This window comes from Dama dama, chromosome X (genome assembly GCF_033118175.1).
Source record: "Dama dama isolate Ldn47 chromosome X, ASM3311817v1, whole genome shotgun sequence".
Lineage (NCBI taxonomy): Eukaryota > Metazoa > Chordata > Mammalia > Artiodactyla > Cervidae > Dama > Dama dama.
Genome location: NC_083714.1, coordinates 29,424,937 through 29,447,465, shown reverse-complemented (window position 1 = coordinate 29,447,465; position 22,529 = coordinate 29,424,937). Strand labels below are relative to the sequence as shown.

The 22,529-nt window shown below is 40.0% G+C and overlaps 1 protein-coding gene across 1 annotated transcript; it reads left to right on the top strand.

Moving 5' to 3' along the window:
* Positions 1-20,861: 20,861 nt before the first annotated feature.
* LOC133053040 (DDB1- and CUL4-associated factor 12-like protein 2) lies at positions 20,862-22,253 on the top strand. The gene has a single exon (XM_061137825.1). It carries the CDS (start codon positions 20,862-20,864, stop codon positions 22,251-22,253), a length of 1,392 nt encoding a protein of 463 aa, XP_060993808.1.
* The last annotated feature ends 276 nt before the right edge of the window (positions 22,254-22,529 follow it).

Below are 22,529 nucleotides of genomic sequence, written 5' to 3'. Positions count from 1 at the left end.
CAGCATGTCAGGCTTCCCTGTCCATCACAAACTCCCCAAGCGTGCTCAAACTCATGCCCATTGAGTTGGTGATGCCATCCAACCATCTCATCCTCTGTCATCCCCTTCTCCTGCTGCCTTCAATCTTTCCCAATATCAGGATCTTTTCCAATGAGTCAGTTCTTTGCATCAGGTGGCCAAAGTACTGGAGCTTCAACTTTAGCATCAGTCCTTCCAATGAATATTCAGGACTGATTCCCTTTAGGATTGACTGGTTTGATCTCTTTGCAGTCCAAGGGACTCTCAAGAGTCTTATTCAACACAACAGTTCAAAAGCATCAATTCTTTGGTGCTCAGCCTTTTTTATGGTCCAACTGTCACATCCAAACATGACTACAGGTAAAACCATAGCTTTGCTAAGATGAAGCTTTGTCCGCAAGCACAGAGTCAGACAGGACTGAAGCGACTTAGCAATGTCTCTGTTTATTAATATGGTGTCTAGCTTTGTCATAGCTTTTCTTCCAAGGAGCAAGTCTCTTTTAATTTCATGGCTGCAGTCACAATCTGTAGTGATTTTGGAGCCCCCCAAAATAAAATCCGTCACTGTTTCCATTGTTTCCCCATCTATTTGCCATGAAGTGATGGGACCAGATGCCATGATGTTAGTTTTCTGAACGTTGAGCTTTAAAGCAAACATTTTCACTCTCCTCTTTCACTTTCATCAAGAGGCTCTTTAGTTCTTCTTCACTTTTTGCCATAAGGGTGGTATCATCTGCATATCTGAGGTTATTGATATTTCTCCCAGCACTCTTGGTCCCAGCTATCAAATCATGTAGTACACTTTAAATATATTACAACTTTATTTGTCAACTATACTTCAATAAAGCTGAAAAAAGTTACTTTGATTCTGTAGGCTTCCTTGTATAGGAATTATTTGCATATTTCACATATAAAAGTTTTCGTTAAATAAATAGCCAACTATAACTGGGATGGACATCACCAGATGGTCAAAACAGAAATGAGACTGATTATATTCTTTGCATCCAAAGATGCAGAAGCATTATACAGTCAGCAAACACAGGACTGGGAGCTGACTGTGGCTAGGATCATGTACTCCTTATTTACAAATTCAGACTTAAACTGAAGAAAGTAGGGAAAACCACTAGAACATTCAGGTATGACCTAAATCAAATCCCTTATGATTATGCAGTGGAAGTGACAGATAGATTCAAGGAATTAGATTTGATAGACAGAGTGCCTGAAGAACTATGGACGGAGGTTCATGACATTGTACAGGAAGCAGTGATCATGACCATCCCCAAGAAAAAGAAATGCAAAAAGGCAAAATGGTTTTCTGAGGAGGCCTTTCAAATACCTGAGAAAAGAAGAGAAGTGAAAGGCAAAGGAAAAAAGGAAAGATATACCCATTTGAATGCAGAGTTCCAAAGAATAACAAAGAGAGATAAGAAAGCCTTCCTCAGTGATCAATGCAAAGAAATAGAGGAAAACAATAGAATGGGAAACACTAGAGATCTCTTCAAGAAAATTGGAGATGCCACAGGAATGTTTCATGCAAAGATGGGCACAATAAAGGACAAAAATGGTATGGACCTAACATAAGCAGAAGATATTTAGAAAAGGTGGCAAGAATACACAGAAGAACTATACAAAAAAGATGTTCATGACCCAGATAATCACGATGGTGTGATCACTCACATAGAACCAGACATCCTAGAATGCGAAGTCAACTGGGCCTGAGGAAGCATCACTATGAACAAAGCTAGAGGAAGTGATGGAATTGCAGTTGAGCTACTTCAGATCTTAAAAGATGATTCTGTGAAAGTGCTGCACTTAAAATGCCAGCAAATTTGGAAAACTCAGCAGTGGCCACAGCACTGGAAAAGGTCAGTTTTCATTCCAATCCCAAAGAAAGGCTATGCCAAAGAATGCTCAAACTACCACACAATTGCACTCATATCACAGGCTAGCAAAGTAATGCTCAAAGTTCTCCAAGCCAGGCTTCAACAGTACGTGGACTGTGAACTTCCAGATGTTCAAGCTGGATTTAGAAAAGCAGAGGAACCAGAGACCAAATTGCCAACATCCGTTGGATCATTGAAAAAGCAAGAGAGTTCCAGAAAAACATCTATTTCTGCTTTATTGACTATGGCCTTGCCATTGACTCTGTGGATTACAACAAACTGTGGAACATTCTGAAAGAGATGGGAATACCAGGCCACCTGACCTGCCTATTGAGAATTCTGTATGTAGGTCAAGAAGCAACAGTTAGAAGTGGACATGGGACAACAGACTGGTCCAAATAGGAAAGGAATATGTCAAGCTGTATATTGTCACCCTGCTTATTTAATTTATATGCAGAGTACATCATGAGAAATTCTGGACTGGATAAAGCACAAACTGGAACCAAGATTGCTGGGAGAAATATCAATAACCTCAGATATGCAGATGACACCATACTTATGGCAGAAAGTGAAGAAGAACTAAAGAGCCTCTTGATGAAAGTGAAAGAGTAGAGCAAAAAGGTTGGCTTAAAGCTCAACATTCAGAAAACTACCATCATGGCATCCAGTTTCATCACTTCATGGCAAATAGACAGGAAGACAATGGAAACAGTGACAGACTTTATTTTTGGGGGATCCAAAATACTGCAGATTGTGACTGCAGCCATGAAATTAAAAGAGGCTTGCTCTTTGGAAGAATAGTTCTGACCAATGTAGACAGCATATTAAAAAGCAGAGACATTACTTTATCAACAAAATTCTGTCTAGTCAAAGCTATGGTTTTTCCAGTAGTCATGTATGGATATGAAATTTGAACCATAAAAAAGCTGAGCACCAAAGAATTGATGCTTTTGAACCATGGTGTTGGAGAAGACTCTTGAGAATCCCTTGGACTGCAGGGAGATCCAACCAGTCCATCCAAAGGAAATCAGTCCTTAATATTCATTGGAAAACCTGATACTAAAGCTGAAACCCTAATACTTTGGCCACCTGATGTGAATAACTGACTCATTTCAAAAGACCCTGATGCTGGGAAAGATTGAAGGTGAGAGGAGAAGGGGATGACAGAGGATGAGATGGTTGGATGGCATCACCAACTCAATGGACATGAGTTTGAGTAAGCTCCGGGAGTTGGTGATGGACAGGGAAGCCGGGTGTGCTGCAGCCCATGGGGTTGCAAACAGTCAAGACATGACTGAGAAACTGAACTGAACTGAACTGGGATTCCTCAAATACTTAAGAATTCAAGATGAGAGATACCTTGAATAGGTTAAAGGTTGTAGGGAAGGACTTAAAGATAAGCTTGAGATGTATTCATACTTCTATTCTATATTTTAGAGTAAAGGTAGAATAAACTCTTGGTGAAGATTTCTGTCAAATAATATCCTGAACCGTGGGGATAGAGAGATGTTTAAATCATGGCTCCTTTCCTTTAGAAGCTAATAGGAAATTCACTCATTTATTTATTCAAGAAATATTTATTGAGCATCTAATAGAAAGATAAGAACAAAGAAAAAATGGCATATACCTACTTAAACAGTTCAGTCACTCATAAAATAGGAGGTATTTATTTTCTGAAATTCTCTAATCATTCTAGTTTTTTTTCATCTTTAAACTTCCATGTTAACTTAAAAATAGTTAAAAGAATCACTTTCAAATGCTCCCAAATAACATTATACTCTTTCATGCTGCATAATGAATATATATTGAAAGTCAGCATTTGCCCCAGTTCTGCTTAGTGACAAAGTGTTGTTAAGACTGTTAATTACCAAAATCAGAAAGGTTTTTGGATAGTTGAACTTCAATGTGACACCTTGGACCAATTTACATATTATAGAAAATATAAGTGAGTCTTAATAATATATGTATGTGGTCATTTGAACTTATCCCAATAATCTCTATTTATCTGGTCAAGCAAACAAAATAACTCTGCAAAATTGTCTACCTTCATGCCCCGAAGTTTGTAAATCAATTAATCAATAGCTCAAAGGGGATGAAATTAATCCATGATAAAAGCACAAGGCTAAATAAAGGCAAATAAATGCCTCTTATATCCCTCTCTCTGTATAATATTTTAACCTTAGTTCTCTTTCGCTATTTTGCTGGCAGAGGTTGTGAAATCAGATAATTCTTATCTTTATATGCTTCCAATAATAATACTTTTATTAGTATGAGAATTTCAAGACACAATGAGTAAACCTTATGACATTCTATCATCTTTTCTTTACCTTTGCTGGTGTCAATGTGTCAATAAAAGTTAGAATGTCTGATTCCTCCTAATCCTCAAAAGCTTATAGAGTGACACATTTTATTTACACTTTTAAAATGCATATTTAATTCTTTTCTTCTGTGAACATCAATATTTTTCTGCTCAGTGGATGAATATTGAGTGGGGCAACTTGCCAGCTCTCCATTGGAGAGCTGGGATCTGGCACTCCCTCCACTTTCAAAACACACTCAAGCAAGGCTCCTTGTTCACATAGGGCTCACATTAAAAAGCAAACTCAAAATATCTTCAAACAACACGAGACACCCTGCTTTATGTACTTAGAGAAGGTCAGTAGTCTTTCTCATGCCAAGGAAAGCATATGATTTAAATTTCAGAACATGATTTCATCTAAAACTTGCAAAAATGTTTTTATTTGACTGGAAAGTTAAAGAAGAAAGGAAAGTTGTTGCTGTTTGCATATGTTAACTCAATGCCTTCAGTGACATTTCTCTAACAACCACAAACTTTTGGATTCTCTATGGCGGGCAAATGTAATTTTTTAGTTATTAGACTTTCAAAATGACATTTTGTACTTTTGTGATAAAATAGCTTGTCTACCAACCAAATAAAGAGTTTCTGAAACTCCATGGCAAATCGCAGTAGGTGGGGTGGGGGGGGAACAACTTAACAAACATATACAAGAACAGCATGTTTAAGCTCTTAATTTTATTACTGTAAATTTATTTTGATTTGTCTCTGGAACACAGCAGGAACAGAAGGGGGAGATTGCGTGCAAGAGAACAAAAATAGCTCATTTAAGTGCATAAGTTCTGTAGATGTAAATTAAGTTCTCCTTAGTTTCAAAGCTTAGAAAGTTTTAAAATAAATCATTAGATCTCTCTCTTGTTACCAGTGACATGTTTCTATCTATTATCTTATTTTCATTCTTTGTACACTTGGAACATGCCAATTTGTACAAAGAGAAAAGAGACTGAAACAAAATTTTAAAACTTGAAAGTTCTTGTCTAAGTCCCTTTGTGTAACCCAGGACTCTGTACCTAGTCCAAAGAGGAGGCAGGGTGTCCCAGGTTTTTCTTTTTTTAAATTTCTTTAAAATTTTCTTTTCTGTTATTTTTAAATGAAAAGTGTATATGTTTAAGGTGTGCAACATGATGATTAAATAAACATATACACAGTGACAGGATTACTACTATATTCACTGCAGCATTATTCACAATAGCCAATGCATGAAAACAAACTGTCTATTAGTTGGTGAATAGATAGAGAAATCGTGGCATATATGTGCAATGAAATATTATTCAGCCTTAAGAAAGAATGTGATCTTGTTGTTTCTGACAATATAGATGAACTTAGAGGACATTACACTAAGTGCAATATATCAAACACAGAAAAACTGTACGATCTCACTTATATCTGAAATCTAAAGAAGTCGAATGCATACATCAAAGAGTAGAATGGTGAACACCATGGTAGGGAAGTGAATCAGATGTTGGTTAAAGGATACAAAAAAAGAATTTTGGAGGTGACCAGTATAAACAATTAGAGTTGTCAATATTTTGCCCAATGGGTTACAAAGTTTAAAATTTTATTAAATCACTAGCATCATTATTCATATTTATTGAATAGCTACTGTGTGCAGTGCATTAGAATCCACTCCAGTCAAATATAGCATCAAACTGGTCTGAATGCACTTTTCTTGGAATTTTCAACCAGTGGTTTTGACATAATATAGACATGAACTAAGTTCTAGAAGTTCACATTTCTTGAGTTTTTTCTTACTTTTTTCTTCATGTTTTCTTGTCCCATTAACAATTTCATAGAACATTTGGACATGAAAGAATACAGTATTTACCTTCAAGTTTCACACACACACATATAGGATGCTTTTGCAAACGACGTCAACTCCTTGTATTCCCACTGTCATTTGGGCACAAGTGAGATTATACACACCTGCCTTCAAAAAGCAATGATGCTGGGACTTCCCTGGCTGTCCAGTGGTTAAGACTCTGAATTTCCAGAGCAGTGGATAGATGTGTGTTCAATCCCTACATGGCAAAAAAAAAAAAAGAGAGATGATGCTGAAGCCGGTTGTTTTTATAAGCAGAACACAGTTTTCCTTGCCAAGATAAGAGAACATCTGGATGAGATGAAATGACAACCAGCACTCAGTCCTCTACTTTTCACAATGCTCTCTCCACCATCCCTCAGTATTATCTTTTGCTAAGTTTCTAAAGAATGGGAGTTACGATGGTGCTACAGCATTTTCCGTTTTCCCTAATACCTACCACCATATTTTATTTAGGAATTCATAACATGATTTTTAGCATTTCAAAATAACAAATCCTAAAATTTACCTTATCATTTATACCTTTCAGTATAAGAAATTAAAGAATACTAAGGTTTTGTATTTGTGACTGCTATTATGAGGAAATCAGGAGAGATGTCTCAAAGGAACTTTTCAAGTTAAGAGGAGGATGCATTTCTATCATTGCTTTTTTAAAATTGAGCCATCTTAAATTCACTTGTTCAATACTGAATCAATTTAGAAATCCACATCCTCACTTTTTTTGTGTCCTCCTTTTAAATTTTGTTTTCTCTGTCAACTCTTAAGCTCAGAATTTTGTAGCCACTTGACTACTTCTTCATCTCATCTGCCCAGGCAATACACAAGTCTTGTTAGCATTATTTAGACATGTTTATACCTTAAATTTCATTTCCAGAGAAAATATGTCATTCTAAAACACTATTCCCCTGTGAATGGATTAGTACAGCCTACTTGTCTCTACAGTCTTTTTTATCCTTGATTAAGTCCACTCATAAACCATGGCTAATCTAATTTCCTTTGAATGATACACCCATCATCTCATTCATCTTCTCAAAAACCTATGGTATTTCCCTATTTACCAGTTCTACTCTGCATGACTTCCAAAGCCTTCTATAATTGGATGACCCTTAGCTTACTGTTCAAGTCAATTTCCCACTTTTCCATAACACAATTACTCTGCTTTCATCAGGCTATTTTATACACTGTGCTGCTCATGTTATCCAGATAAACTTCAAGGTTCAAGGTCACAGCTCCTCCATGAATTCTTCTCTCTGTGTCACAGCCTATACCAAGTAATTTTCTTCACAATTGTCCTATCAGTATAAGACATTTTATGACTTCTTTATGACTACTTATGTTGGTACTTAATTTTATACTTGTGAATTTTAAAAATTATTATAAATGTCATGCTATTTTCATCTTACTTTTCTAACCAAAGTAGGATGGCATGGGACGTTATTTGTTATATCTTGCAGATGTTCCACACAACCAAGGATATCATTACATATGTAATATATCCTCAATGAGTATCTGTTGATAAAGAGACTGTCAGTATTTATTGATAAGGAGAATCAAATGAGTTAAATCTCATTTCTGAATTTTTTACTTACTGCCATCACACAATCCACCCAGTAAATGAGAATGTCTGCCGTATATACCTTCTTCCATCATTTAACAGGAGAACAAAAGTGGTTCCTTGTTTAACATAGCCTGTCAATTTATAAAACTTTACCAAAATCGAGCTAATAACTTATGCTTTAAAAAGATATTTTGGCTATTTTGTGATTCTGTATATTGTGTAGATAGACAGTCATCATCTATTTTGTACTGTGGTAGTCGACATTTCTGTAGCATACAGGTCAGAATATGCCATTATTTTTCCTTTCATTGTCACATGTATAGCCTCCACATTCTGAAATTCACAGTTTACAAAGATATATAACATATTTTTCAGTTACAGTCTTTTTTTTTCCATTTATTTTTATTAGTTGGAGGCTAATTACTTTACAATATTGTAGTGGTTTTTGCCATATATTGACATGAAACAGCCATGGATTTACATGTATTCCCCATCCCGATCCCCCCTCCCACCTCCCTCTCCACCCGATCCCTCTGGGTCCTCCCAGTGCACCAGGCCCGAGCACTTGTCTCATGCATCCAACCTGGGCTGGTGATCTGTTTCGCCCTTGATAATATACATGTTTCGATGTTGTTCAGTTACAGTCTTAATCCCAAACTTTCAGAGCATGACAGAACCTTAGAGTTTATCTAGTTCAAATGACCAATCTAAAGCTTGAATCTTTAGATTCGTGTTGAAATTTATTCAACACGTAGTCACTGAACACCTTATATGTACTAGTCACTCAAGCAGATAGTACTTGACTATATGTAGTAATTTGCAACTCTCAACAGCATGAAGTCACCAATTCTATCAGATAATGTCTGATTGGAGACATCTCTCTTGCATTTCACTAAAATCTGCTGTCTGGAATTTTCTTTCTTTATCTCATTTTAGTTATTGGGACACCATAAAACAACTATAGTATCTGTTCTGTAGGACAAGCCATCAGTATTTAAAATAACTCTCATGCTACCCTAGACTAATATTTCTCTTCTCTCTGTCAGACTACTTCACTTCTTTCCAGTTTCCCAAACGATTTGTTTCCAAGTCTCCTCTCCACTCTGCTTGTTCTGCCCTAAATATGTTCCAGTGCTGTTCTTATCAAGCTTATCAGATTTAATGACCATATTTTGCAACATCCCCTTACTGAAATTAAATTCATAGATAATAGAGCCTACTTATACACATCTATTACAAAAATCTATATAATTCTTGAAATTTAATATAAATGAGAAATTCAATGAAATAAATTTATAGTAAATACAATAATTTGCAATGTGTAAGTTACAACTAAAAATTTTGTTTTTTAATACAAAGAAACATACCCACAAGTTTTCAAAGTTTTTCTGGGGGGCAGCAGCCACCCACACAATACTGTGATAACATATTTTACCAGTGGGTTGAAAGTTCTTTAAAATAGGTGACTAATTTGAATGCAGCCCTTCAGAGGTAATCTAGCCTACTCATAAAGAGTAAAACTTGCTTTTGCTATGTTCTGCACTTCTATTATTACAGTCTAAAATCAGAGGACCTTTCTTATTCACTCTTTGGGTTTATTATTAAATAAAATCCCAAAGTCCTTTAACATGGATTTCCAAGTATGAAACCATGTCACTTTCCTTTTATACCTAAAAGTTTAAAATATGGAAAGACAGCACATGTTCCAATTAAAGGTAATCATGCTAGAACTGGAATGTAGCTCCAGTCTATTGATATCTTTGAATCATGTTTCTTATGCATCATATTTGTTCTGCTTCCCAGTTTAATTTCATCTATAAATTTGATCAATATTCCTTTTATGTCCTTATCAAAAAAAAAAAAAAGACTGGGAGAAAGAATCACTTAGGTAACCTCTAGGAAATATACTGAGAATATGTATAGTTGAAACAACATGGCCATCTATTTAAGAATGCTTACTCTAGAGTCACAGTGCCTGTGTGCCTAGTCGCTTCAGACGTGTCTGACTCTTTTTGATCCTATGAATTGTAGCCCCCTAGCAATACTTTGGCTACCTCATGCAAACAGTTGACTCATTGGAAAAGACCCTGATGCTGGGAGGGAGGGATTGGAGGCAGGAGGAGAGGGGACGACAGAGGATGAGATGGCTGGATGGCATTACCGACTCAATGGACATGAGTTTGGGTAAACTCTGGGAGTTGGTGATGAACAAGGAGGCCTAGTGTGCTGTGATTCATGGGGTCGCAAAGAAGTCGGACATGACAGAATGACTGAACTGAACTGAACTGAGACTCCTCTGTTCATGGGATTCTCCAGGCAAGAATACTACAGTGGGTTGCCATTCCCTCCACCAGGGGATCTTCCTGACCCAGGGATGGAACTTGCATCCCTTGTGTCTCCCGCATTGGCAGGCAGGTTTTTTACCAATAGCGCCACCTGGGAAGCCCACAGTCACGCTATTAGGCAAGAATCAAAGTTTTACTACCATATTGGCTGTGCAAACTTGGAAAATTCTGTTCCTCACTTTCCTTATCAGCAAAATGGGATTGAATACAGTATTTCCATCGAGTTGTTTTAAAGAACTAAGATAAACTTCTATGGGTCAAGTACTTGGTAAGTGCTCAGTAAATGTTTTAATGTTTCAAGAATTCAAATCATGTACTTGTTGCCATGTTGAGTCACTAGCCCAGCCATTATTTTGGTTGGACCAACTATTAAGAAATTTGGGAAAAATTTCCCTCCAGTATATGAATTATTTATTGCTATGGAAAAATTATCCCCAAACATAATAGCTTTAAAAAAATAAACATTTATTATCTCAGTTTGTGTAGATCAGAAAAATCTGGGCACATGTGAGCTTCAATGGCTCCAAGTGTGTCATCAGGCTACAATCAAAATGTCAGCCTGGGCTGTGGACTCATCTCCTAGCTCACTTGAGGGCACGGTGGGGGAAATCCACTCCCACTCATGTGGCTATCGGCAGGCTGTCACCAGGTCCTTTACCAAGTGAGTCTTTCCAAAAGGCAACACACAACATGGCAGCTGGCTTCTCCCTCAGAGTAAGTCAGTGAGAGATCAAGGGGGAAGATGGAGATCACAGTCGTTTGTATTGGGTTGGCCAAAAGTTCATTTGGGTTTTTCCATAAGATGCTACAGAAAAACCTGGATGAACATTTTTGGCCAGCCCAATAAATGACTCATAGACATCCCATCATTTCTGTCATATTAAGTTGGTTAGAATCAAGTCACTAGGCCAGTCTGGTGGCAAAGGAGAGGATTATATCAGTTCAATTCAGTTCAGTCACTCAGTCGTGTCCAGCTCTTTGCGACCCCATGAATCGCAGCACGCCAGGCCTCCCTGTCCATCACCAACTCCCGGAGCTTACTCAAACTCATGCCCATTGAGTCAGTGATGCCATCCAGCCATCTCATCTTCTGTCGTCCCCTTCTCCTACTGCCCCCAATCCCTCCCAGCATCAGGGTCTTTTCCAATGAGTCAACACTTTGCTTGAGGTGGCCAAAGTACTGGAGTTTCAGCTTCAGCATCAGTCTTTCCAATAAACACCCAGGACTGATCTCCTTTAGGATGGACTGGTTTGATCTCCCTGCAGTCCAAGAGACTCACAAGAGTCTTCTCCAACACCACAGTTCAAAAGCATCAATTCTATAAGGGTATGGAAACTAGGAGGCAGAGCTCATTGGGGACCATCTTAGAGGCTACGGACACAACTAGCAAGATGCTGGCAGGGCCAGATATGAAGGCTGGGAATTACCCAGGTTGGGGTAGATCTCCAAATCATTTGGTGGCCAGGCAACATGACTGGAGCATATTGATTTACCTCGTGCCACACTCAACACTTTTTTGGTACTGGGAAAGGTCCAGAAAAGAATATTGTAATGGACACAGTGTGATAGAGGAAAGGACACTGGCCTGGGTTGGAATCAATCTTGCCTCTGTCACTTATTAGCTAATCACTAAACCTGAATGTCTTTATCTGTAGAAGTGAAAGAATGCCCTCTGTCACACAGATTTGTTGTGAAGAATACAGATAATATATGCAAAACCTGTTGTGCAACATAGGTAATCAAACACTAGAAGCTATAATAAATATAGATAAAATATATATATGATATTTTATATATACATATATTTAAATAGATGCATATATACATAAGGGCTTCCATGGTAGCTCAGCAGTAAATAATCCGCCTGCCAATGCAGAAGATGTGGGCTTGATCCCTGGGTCAGAAAGACCCCCCTGGAGAAGGGCATGGCAACCCACTCCAGTATTCTTGCCTGGAGAATCCCCATGGATAGAGGAGCCTGGTGGGCTACAGTCCACGGGGGCGCAAAAGAGTTGGACATGACTGAGCGAATAAACAACAACAAAATATATGTTATTAATAACTTTTAATCTAAAAAATATATGTGATATACCCATACATCCTGGCAAAGTTCCCGATATATAATAGTTATCCATGTAAGTGTTTGGTATATGAGTTTTGTCTCCTCTCTTTCCATTCTGTCTTTTTGTCACACTATAATGACAATTCATTGAAAGACTTTATGTCTCATTAATCTTAGTATTTGCTAATATTTAATGCCATCTAGCATATCATAGGCATGTAATAAATCCTTGTTGAGTAAATACAACCATTAATCATTAATCATTCACACTGCAATCTATCTTATTGTCCAAGGATATTTCCCATTTTTTTTCCATATTTTTTTCACCGTGATATCTATGATCATTTTAAATGTATGTTCCATAATAAGAAGTCTCTTTAGTTAGAGAACATATTGTAAAGCAATTGTTTCTTCTTTACTTTATATTCTAAAGAACAGTATGATATGATCTACCTGAAGGAAATTAGGATTATGAGCCAAATCAGTAATCTGCATTCTTCCCTTATTTCCAGCTTTTTTTCTTTTTAAAATATTTTTACCATTTTCCCCCTTCTATTCACTTCTTCATGCCTTTTTCCTCTAAGCAATCCTTCCTGTCTTTGATCTTATTATTTCTGGTGACAAGTTAGTAATACTTTAATGCATATTTGTGTGTTTACATTTCAAGAGTTCTGTTGGGAGAGGAATCTCTAATGGTGAGATTTAATATATTGTGGCACCTAAAAGGGGGGATGTGTAGAAATACTGGGGTTTCTTCTCTGTGCCTTAAATCTCAACATTCCCTACACTACATTAGTCTATGATAATTGTAACTTTAGGGTTTCTAACTAAAGGAGATTTTGTTGTTGTACTTCAGAGTTCAGAGGTAATAATCCTTTTACACAGTTTATATGCATTCTTTCCATAATGAAGTAGTTTTAAGAATAAAATTTTTAAAAAAATCAAAATCAGCTCAAGGAAACACGGAAAGGTTGACATAACTGCTATAGTTAAGTATCACGTTTGTCTCTGTGCTTCCTAGCAGCCAAGGGGAAAATATTATATGATTTTTATTGCATACTGAACACATATTGTGTGCCAGGAACTTTGCTAGCTGCATTGACCTTATATCTATCTTCACTACAGCCATGGAAGGTAGGTGTTATAATCCTCATCTTGCAGGGAAAGTTTCTGAAGTTGGAACATTATCTTGCCCAGTGTCACAAAACTAAATCTTTAAGTGGAACCAAGATTCAAATCCAAGGACTCTCTGACTTCATAGTCTGTTCCCTTATATAATTCTCATGGTCAGAAAGGAGAAAATATAATGATTCCAGAGATAAAGACTTTTGTCATTATATTATAAAATCAATTTTCTGTGTGGCATTGTATAAAGGGGACATTGAGCAATGTGATGAATGGTGCCCTTCATAACAGATTTACAATAAATGAAGAAAGAATATCCACATAGCTGTTTGACTATTTTTAATGACCTTTGATAACTGTCTAAAGCATAACATTAAAGTGCAAGTGAGTGAAACTGATTCAGCAAATACTAAGCTAATACGATCCTATGGTACAGTCCTCTGGTGGCCTAAGGTGATTAAAAAATAAAACTGAAAATACATGAACCAGACTTCAGAATGCTATGATATTATCAAGGGTTTTGATAGAGACCAAATTCAATTGTTCATTCATTCAGCAGAAGATTATGGGTCATCTATATGCCAGGCATTGTGCTAGGTTCTGGGGATCCAAATATATCTTGAAAAAATATTTCTACTTCAAAGGAGCTTGCATTTATTTTAGAATTAGATGAGCCAGTGCCTGCAATGAAGTAAGTTAATTGCTATAATGGAAGTGTGTACATATTGTACAAAAAAGACACCCTTAGACCTATCTGGAAGAATCAATGAAATAATCACAGTGGAGGAGTTAATGTTTGACTACAAGGTAGCAAAAGTTCTTCCCCTCCATTCTGTGTTCAATTAGAAGTGGTTGATCAAATAGCATGAAGTTTTGAGTTCTGATGTACCAGTTAAAGATCTGAGGCCTCTAAAATTTCAGTCAGTATTATTAAAAAAATATTGGCTGACTATTTCTGTGACATGCTCAACACTGGAGTTACACTAGTGAGCATAACAGATACTGCCTCTGTCCTCATGAATTTTTCATTTGATCTTTTGGTAGATACAGACATTAAATAAACAAAGAGTCACAGGAGTATCAATAGTCATGCCATTTCACCTATGGTAAATGACATGAAGTAAAGTTAAGGGGATCTCCATGTATAGAAGATCAGACCTAGTCTGGGTTGGTCAAGGAGAGTCTCTATAAGAAAGTGATAACTTACCTAAAATCTGAAGGATAAGAACTTAACAAGGTCAAGTACCTGTGGGAAGTAAAGGTGGGAAGATCTACAGGTAGAAAGCATTCCAGGCAGAGAGAACAGCGTGCAAAAAATGATCTGAGGCATGAAGTTATGTAATGTCACAGAGGAAATTAAGGGCCAGCATGTCTTGAGCAGAAAAAGCAATGAAAAGAAGATAGTAATGTAGCTGGAGAACCTAAGAACATAAGATCATGCTGGGTCTCGTAGACTATGTTAGAGATTTTGGTCCTTATTTTAAGACTGTAGGAAAATATCAGTTTGTTTAAATCAGATCAGTGACATGGCTATATTTGCATTTTGAAAATAGTGCTTTGGCTGCAGTATGGAGAATTTAATGGAGGAGACCAGAAGCAGTTGTAGGAAAATCAGTTATAAGACTATTCTAGTGTCTGGTCAAGACCAAACAGTGGCTCAGGAAAGAGTGGCTGCTGTGGAAAGGGTGAAAAATGAGTGGATTTGAAAACTGTTAGAAGATGGATGTTGGACCCGAAGATGGGGAGCACTGTGTGTCAAGGACAATTCTTAGGACTCCAGTTTACTCAGCTGAATGGACGATGGTGCTATTCATTAAGACAGGAAATGATAAAAGATCAGGTAGGTGGGAGTCAAGTTAAGATCTTGAACTTACACGTGCTGAGTTTGAAGTTCTGTTTTGATGTCCAAAATATCAAGTAGATAGTTGGCCATGTTAGTTTCAGACAAAGAAACTAAAGATGAATTTCTTCATTTTGGAAAAGAAACTGAAGTAAGGTTTAAGCTAAGTGTAAGTGGGTATCTAAGTTAGGGAAAATAATAACTGGTATCTCTATCCAGTTAAGACACTACAGAACATGGAATAGAATTGTTTATCAATGAACTTCACAGGCTTCCTTCATGTATCTATCTGATATTACACCATGGTCTGTATAGATTTTTACAGTCATTTCTGTCCAGTTTAACTACTATCATCAAGTGGGCAATGGTAGGCAATGTCCTCAAATGAAAGAGAAGATCTACTTTTTGCACAGGAGTTCATATTTATTTTGACATCTATGAGCAATAGGAACTTCAATCTGGCTGGTTCGCAGAATGAAACCTTCCAAACTATTCCTTGACCATCTACTTCTTGTTTAGTTGCTAAGTAATGTCTGACTCTTTCGTGACTCCATGGACTATAGCCCACAAGGCTCCTCTGTCCATGGGATTTCCCAGGCAAGAATGCTGAAGTGGTTGCCATTTCCTTCTGCAGGGGATCTTCCCAACCCAGGGATCAAATCTGTGTCTCTTGTGCCTTCTGCACTGGCAAGTGGGCTCTTTACCACTAAGCCATCACAGAAGTCCTGATCATCTACTAGCATACTATAAAGTTGTTTCCACAATAAATTCTTCCCATATGAATGCTGATCTATAACCCTATAGATAACCCTAACCCTATAGATTAGACAGAATGTTTATCTATAGATTGGACAGATAATCGAGATTGATGAGCTGTATGTGAGCAGACAAGCAGCTATCTCTGCAAATATTTTGTCCCTGTGTGTACTAGTTTTTAGTAAGGGTGTGTAAGTGTGCATTATACTGCAGTGCACACTCAAAAACTCCCATTTCTGAGACTTCCAAATTGTAACTTTAAATATGGGAAAGGAGGGAAAGTCATTAAGGTTTAAGAGAAATTAAAAACTTCTAATCTTCCACACTGTTCTTAGTGTTTTTTATGTATTTAATCATCAAAACAACCCAAGGGCATAGGTGTTATTATCCTGTTTATAGATAATGGAAAAACCCCAAAGAAAGTATACTAACTCACCTAGTTCCAAGATGGGAAAACCACAGAAACAGAATTCAAACCATGCTATGTGGCTCTGAGGTCCACTTTCTTAAGCAATACACTGTTGTGTGTGTGTGTGTGCGCGCTAGGTCACTTCAGTCATGTCCAACTCTTTGTGACCCTAGGGACTGTAGCCCACCAAGTTTCAATGTCCATGAAATTTTCCAGACAAGAAAACTACACTGTTGAGCCTCCCATAAAACATACAAGCAGCTCTGAATCTACCCTCTCAATAAACAAAGCCCAAGCTTGGGCTCTGAGGCATTCTTTCAGCTTAGAGGAGATAGACAGGGAAAGGGCAAGGAAGAGGTCATAGAGTCAAAATTGCCTCTTTCCCTATAATTCTGTTTCTAGTAAATGAAATACTGTGATAAATCTTTCCTTTATTTCCCCATCTGACAGCATATGCCTTTAGTAGTGCCTTTGTCAGGGAAACATAGCCTGCTGAGTCATCCCTACCAGATTCTGCTTCGTGAGGTTGGGAACAAGTCTCTCATCTTGACTACAAACCAGGTTCACAGCTGCTTATCTTAGGAAACTTGACAAGGTCACAGCTTGAAATGCTATGGCTGTATTATAATTAGAGATTAAGTGACAATTTATTCAATTTAATAATTCAAGAATAGTTTGCCTTGTCTGTTATAAATAACAGGCTATCATTATCATGTATTATTTTAAAAACAAGCCTAATTAACTACATTTCTTTATTTTTTAGTGCCTTATACTTGTGGATAAAGATAATGGAAAGGTATACATATAAATATAGACAAGATGTCAAAAATATTCTTGAGAATAGCCTTGCTTTACATCTATAGACTATGTATCAGAAAGAATTATATAACCCCATTTCTGAAGACAGATACCTTTATACCTGAGAGTGTACTCCAATCTCTAAAGCCTCTATTTCTAAAATCTATTTTTGCATGGAAGAATACATAAAAGATAGTTTAAGAACACTTCTTCCAAAAGACTTGTTACTAACCTAACAGTTTTATTATTACCCTGCCTTTCTTTTTCAGTGCCTTTGTCCTGAGACAAATAATTTAACAATCAAGCTTATGTTCACGATACCACAGTGAAATAATCAATCTTCTCCCTTAACTAATTTTAAATTGGTAATCTAACTTGCTTTTCAGCTAGACAGATCCTTTTCTTTATTCATAGATTAGAAAGGTGGACAGACGCAGTTGATAAAATGATCCAGGAGGCTGAAAGGCACCATATATAAATATAGAAAGATAAATAGATATAGATGACAATGCCACATAACTTGTTTGAATATATGTAATATATAGACCAATACAGATATCTATATTGACATTATATATATATATATAACATCAAGTAAGTTATGTGCCAATATTACAAATCAAATCCTTCACTTCCCCTACTCAAGTAATTTGATTTTGAAATATCTTACTTGTAATTTTTTTGATATTTCATTTTGTTTTCTCTCCTTTGTTCTTTTAGTTTATCAATAGGACAAGCAAGTTTTACAAACCATTTAGTGTATAACTGGAAGCATATGATGAAGGAGAAGAAATAGGAAACATCACCTGATCCCTTGAGGAGTTTACAATCTGATTAAGAAAATAACATTTAAACATAGTAAGTGATTAGAGAACAGGATGAGACAGTGCCCCGAAACCACTCATATAAGCCCCTAACCAATAGAGGGGAATGTGTAGGGGAGATAGGTGAGGCCAATACAAATTTACTCAGGGATATGTTAGTAGCACAAAGAAATAATGAATGTACAAATGGATTAGTAAGGACTGACAAGATGTTGTCATACATACAGTGGCTCTCACAGGTAACAAAATGTAATGGAGACCCTGATACTCAGAAGGCTATGCAGACATCTGAAATTTTATCTTCAGGCCTTTATATCTACTGCTTTAACTGTAAATGCACTTTAACAATAAATGTGTGTAAACTTATATATTACCAGACATTGTGTTTTCCAAAAACTGGAAGCAATCAAATGTAAATAAAGGTTCAATTTTGTAAGCTAAACAAAACTGTATATCTCTCAACATAACTTGGCTCTGGTCTGGAAGCTTTACATCTTGAAGTGAAAAAGCTCAAAGAAATCTGATAGTATTGACATAAATAAAATGTGTTTCATGTACTCTAGATGAAATTCACACACCTCGTTTACCAATACAAAATAGTAATCTGTACATTGTCTAAAAACACATCACTATAAATACATATTGCATAATTATATTATCAAAAAAGTAGAGAGACATAATACTAGGACTATTTATATGGGCGTTATTTTTACCAAACAAAAACCAAACAAATGTAGGCATATATTATTACATTTTATAAATATTATTTTAAAAGAATTTGTAAAAGAAAAAGTGTTTCAGACATTCTATTTTTGCCTTTAAATATCCTATGAAAAGTGTTATACATAATTTGCATTCAATATTTATTCACGCATTTTAGAAATTATGGCTGTCTTTAGAAAGTGCACAAGACGCAACAACTGTAAAATTTCCATGATGGGGTAGTTGGCACGGTTTTTAAAGGGACAGAAATAGAAAAACTGTATTTATAAAATAATGAGTAGTTGTTATTTACTCCAAGTAAAAGCCTTGGAGTCAGACAGGGATTCACAATCTGACTTTTCCATTTACAAGCTGTATGACCATGAGGGAGTCATCATTACTCTTTCTGGGCCTCAGTTCTCTCATTTTAAATTATGGCTATAAAAATAGAACCTACCTCACAAAGTTACTGTGAGACCGAATGCACATAAAACATTTGAAGTGCTTAGCACAGCCCTCCAGTGCATGACACAAATACACTCTCAATAAATGATAGCTGTTATAAGAATTACTTTTACAATTGAAATATATCTGTATTTATCTACATATATGTGTGTATACATATATATGTATGTGTGTGTGTGTGTATATATATATATATACACTTTCCAAAATGTTCAGCCTTATTTTGTTCTACCACAACAGGAAAAAGTATGCCATGAAATCTTATTGTATAATATCCATTTTTATGAGGTGGAATAAGAAAAAAAAAAGCATTATGGCATTATGGTAGGTTAAGTTAAAGGAATTTGCAATCAGTTATTCTCTAGTGATGTCAGTTCTAACTATGAAGTTGTCAGCACTCTTTTCATTGTCAGGTCTCTCCCTATCTACCATCCTCACCCACATCCTGATATAGCATTAAACATGGAGAGGAATATGGGGGAGGAGTGGGCAATGTGACTTTCCAGTTGTGACCACTCCAACTGGGAAAGATCCACGGTCTATAGTTAATTCACTTCCCTTCCCCAAATGCACCCACTGAGCAAACACGGCTTTAGATAAGATTGGGGTGCGTGCAGAGTTGGTTTCGGCCACCAGCTACGTGTATCTCTGCGTAATTGAGCATGCCTGGACATACTGCTAAATCCATGCTCTGAATTCCTGCTCTCCACCATTGTGTCTATGTGGTTTTATCCTTCTGGAAAGTTCCTCATTATCTGTGCTTCTGGAAATCCTGTGTATCCCTCAGGCCCTGCCCCAACTTCCCACCAAACCTCTCACATATGACAAGTCTCCACCTGGGATTCCCCCATCCTGAAGCTTCACTCTTGACCACAAGACCCTAACCCCCGCCCCCGAGGCAGGAAGTGGAGCCTGGGGAATTACATTTGGAATGCACCCCTGAAGGATGCCGGTGCCAGAGCTCAGGGAACTCAATTTGAGAACCTTGGCGGTGGGGTGGGGGCGGGGAATCGGTTGAACATTTTTAACAGATTTCGGTAGAGTGGTCAAACAAGAGGGGCCACAGACAGCCCTAATGTGGAGGGTCCTTTGCCTCTGCCAGAGACCACCATCCCTGGTCAAGTTCACTAACTGCAGTAAAGACGTTCCACAAATCGCACCAACTGCACATTTGTTTCTTCGACAGATAACTTTCAGCGCTCCTTCTAGCCTCATACTTGACTGTACTTCAGCTTTCAGAACTATTTCAGTAAGGATTTTATGAAGGTTAGTTGGTTGTTACCGTCCTGAGGGTCGTGAAACTCCCCAAGTAGGCGGTCGGGGGCTTGGGCAGGCGTATTAAATGTGTCCGCTCAGAGACCGCTAGGGAATCCCAGAGCGCTGGTCCTGGGTGAGTCTTCCTCGGCGGCTCCATCCACCCCTCCCTCCTGCCCCCTTCCGACCCCTCCCTCCTGCCCCCTTCCGACCCCTCCCTCCTGCCCCCTTCCGACCCCTCCCTCCTGCCCCCTTCCGACCCCTCCCAGCCGGGCGCGTGCTACCCAGCCCCCCACGCCCGCCCCTCCCGCCGCCACCGCCCCCTCGTGCTCGCCCCCTGCGTAGTCCTCGTCCCACGTCGACTTCGCTCTCGCAGCCCTCGCCGCCGGCCGCACTTCCCGCCCTCGCCTGGATCCGCGTCGCCGCCGCCCTGGCTACCGCACGCCGCCCCGGGCTCCGCTCGTCCGTCCGCCTCTCCTCGGCGGGCCCGCCAGCCCTCGCCTTCGCCTCCGCCTCCGCCGCGCCCGGGGCTCAGTCGGCTCCGCGCTCCTGGCCGCCCGGCCCCCCCGCCGACTCCACCGCTACCACGGCCAACCCGGGAGCCACGCGCCGCAGCCGCGCCGCCTCCACCCGCCCGCCGCCCGGCATGGCCCCGCAGCAAACAGGTAGCAGGAAGCGGAAAGCGCCCGCGCTCCAGGAGGCCGCCGCGGGCTCGTCGTCTCAGGGCTCCGCGGGGGTGGACGGGGACGGACCGCTGCCGCTCAAGAAGCCCAGGCGGCCGGCGGTGCAGCGCTCGCTGGTGAACTACCTGAAGGGGCGCGAGGTGGGCGCGCGGGGCCGCGCCGGGTTCCCGGGCTTCGATAGCGAGCTGCGTGGCTTCGCGGTGCGGAAGCTGCCAGAGCTGCTGCGGGAGCGCGAGCTGCCCTTGGGCACCCTCAACAAGGTGTTCGCGTCGCAGTGGCTGAACGCCAAGCAGGTGGTGTGCGGTACCAAGTGCAACACGCTCTTCGTGGTGGACGTGCAGTCGGGCCAGATAACGCGCATCCCGCTCATGCGGGATCGCGGGCCCCCGCCGGCCCGCGCCCAGCCGGGCTGCGGCATCCATGCCATCGAGCTGAATCCCTCCAAGACGCTGCTGGCCACCGGGGGCGAGAACCCCAACAGCCTGGCCATCTACCAGTTGCCAACGCTGGATCCCCTGTGCCTGGGCGACCGCCACGGCCACAAGGACTGGATCTTCGCCGTCGCCTGGATGAGCGACACGGTGGTGGTGAGCGGCTCCCGCGACGGCACCTTGGCGCTCTGGAAGATAGACCCCGACGTATTCCAGGGCAGCATCGCCTGGCACAGCGACGCAGGGCTCCCCGTGTACGCCCACGTCCGTCCCCGGGATGTGGAGAACATCCCCAGAGCCAGCACCAGCCCCAGTAACCGCAAGGTGAGGGCCCTGGCCTTCAGCGCCAAGAACCAGGAGCTGGGAGCCGTGTCCCTGGACGGCTACTTCCACCTGTGGAAAGCCCGGAATACCCTGTCCAGGCTGCTGTCCATCAGGCTGCCTTACTGCCGAGAGAATGTGTGCCTGACCTACTGCGATGAGTTGTCCGTGTACGCGGTGGGCTCCCAGTCCCATGTCTCTTTCCTGGATCCACGGCAGCGCCAGCAGAACATTCGGCCGCTGTGCTCCCGCGAGGGCGGCACGGGTGTGCGCTCCCTGAGCTTCCATGAGCACATCATCACCGTGGGCACCGGCCACGGCTCTCTGCTCTTCTATGACGTCCGCGCCCAGAAGTTCCTGGAGGAGAGGGCCTCGGCCAGCCCGTACTCCTTTCCGCGGCATGCAGTGAGGAAGCTCAAGCTGACCTGTGGCAAAGGCTGGCTCAACCATAATGACCTGTGGGTGAACTACTTCGGTGGCATGGACGACTTGCCCAATGCGCTTTACACCCACTGCTACAACTGGCCGGAGATGAAGCTCTTCGTCGCTGGCGGCCCTCTCCCTTCAGGCCTCCAGGGGAACTATGCAGGCCTCTGGAGCTAAGGATGGCCGCCCTGTTCTCAAAGTGCCCAGATTTATCTTCCAGTCGGCTCCCACTTTTCTCCTTTGCTCTGCGTTTGTGCTTTTGACTCTGTGTGGCTTTTATCTTCCAGGGGAAAGGGGTCCAGTTTACCTCCGCTTAGATTATTAGGCTAAGAGAGAGAAGGCAAAAGTGGTCTCTTGGGCAATCAACACTTGGCTTTAAGATTTTTCTGCACCTCCTCCAACCACCGTCTCTTTTGCCTCTCAGAATTTTGGCTAATCCTTAATTGTGTTCTC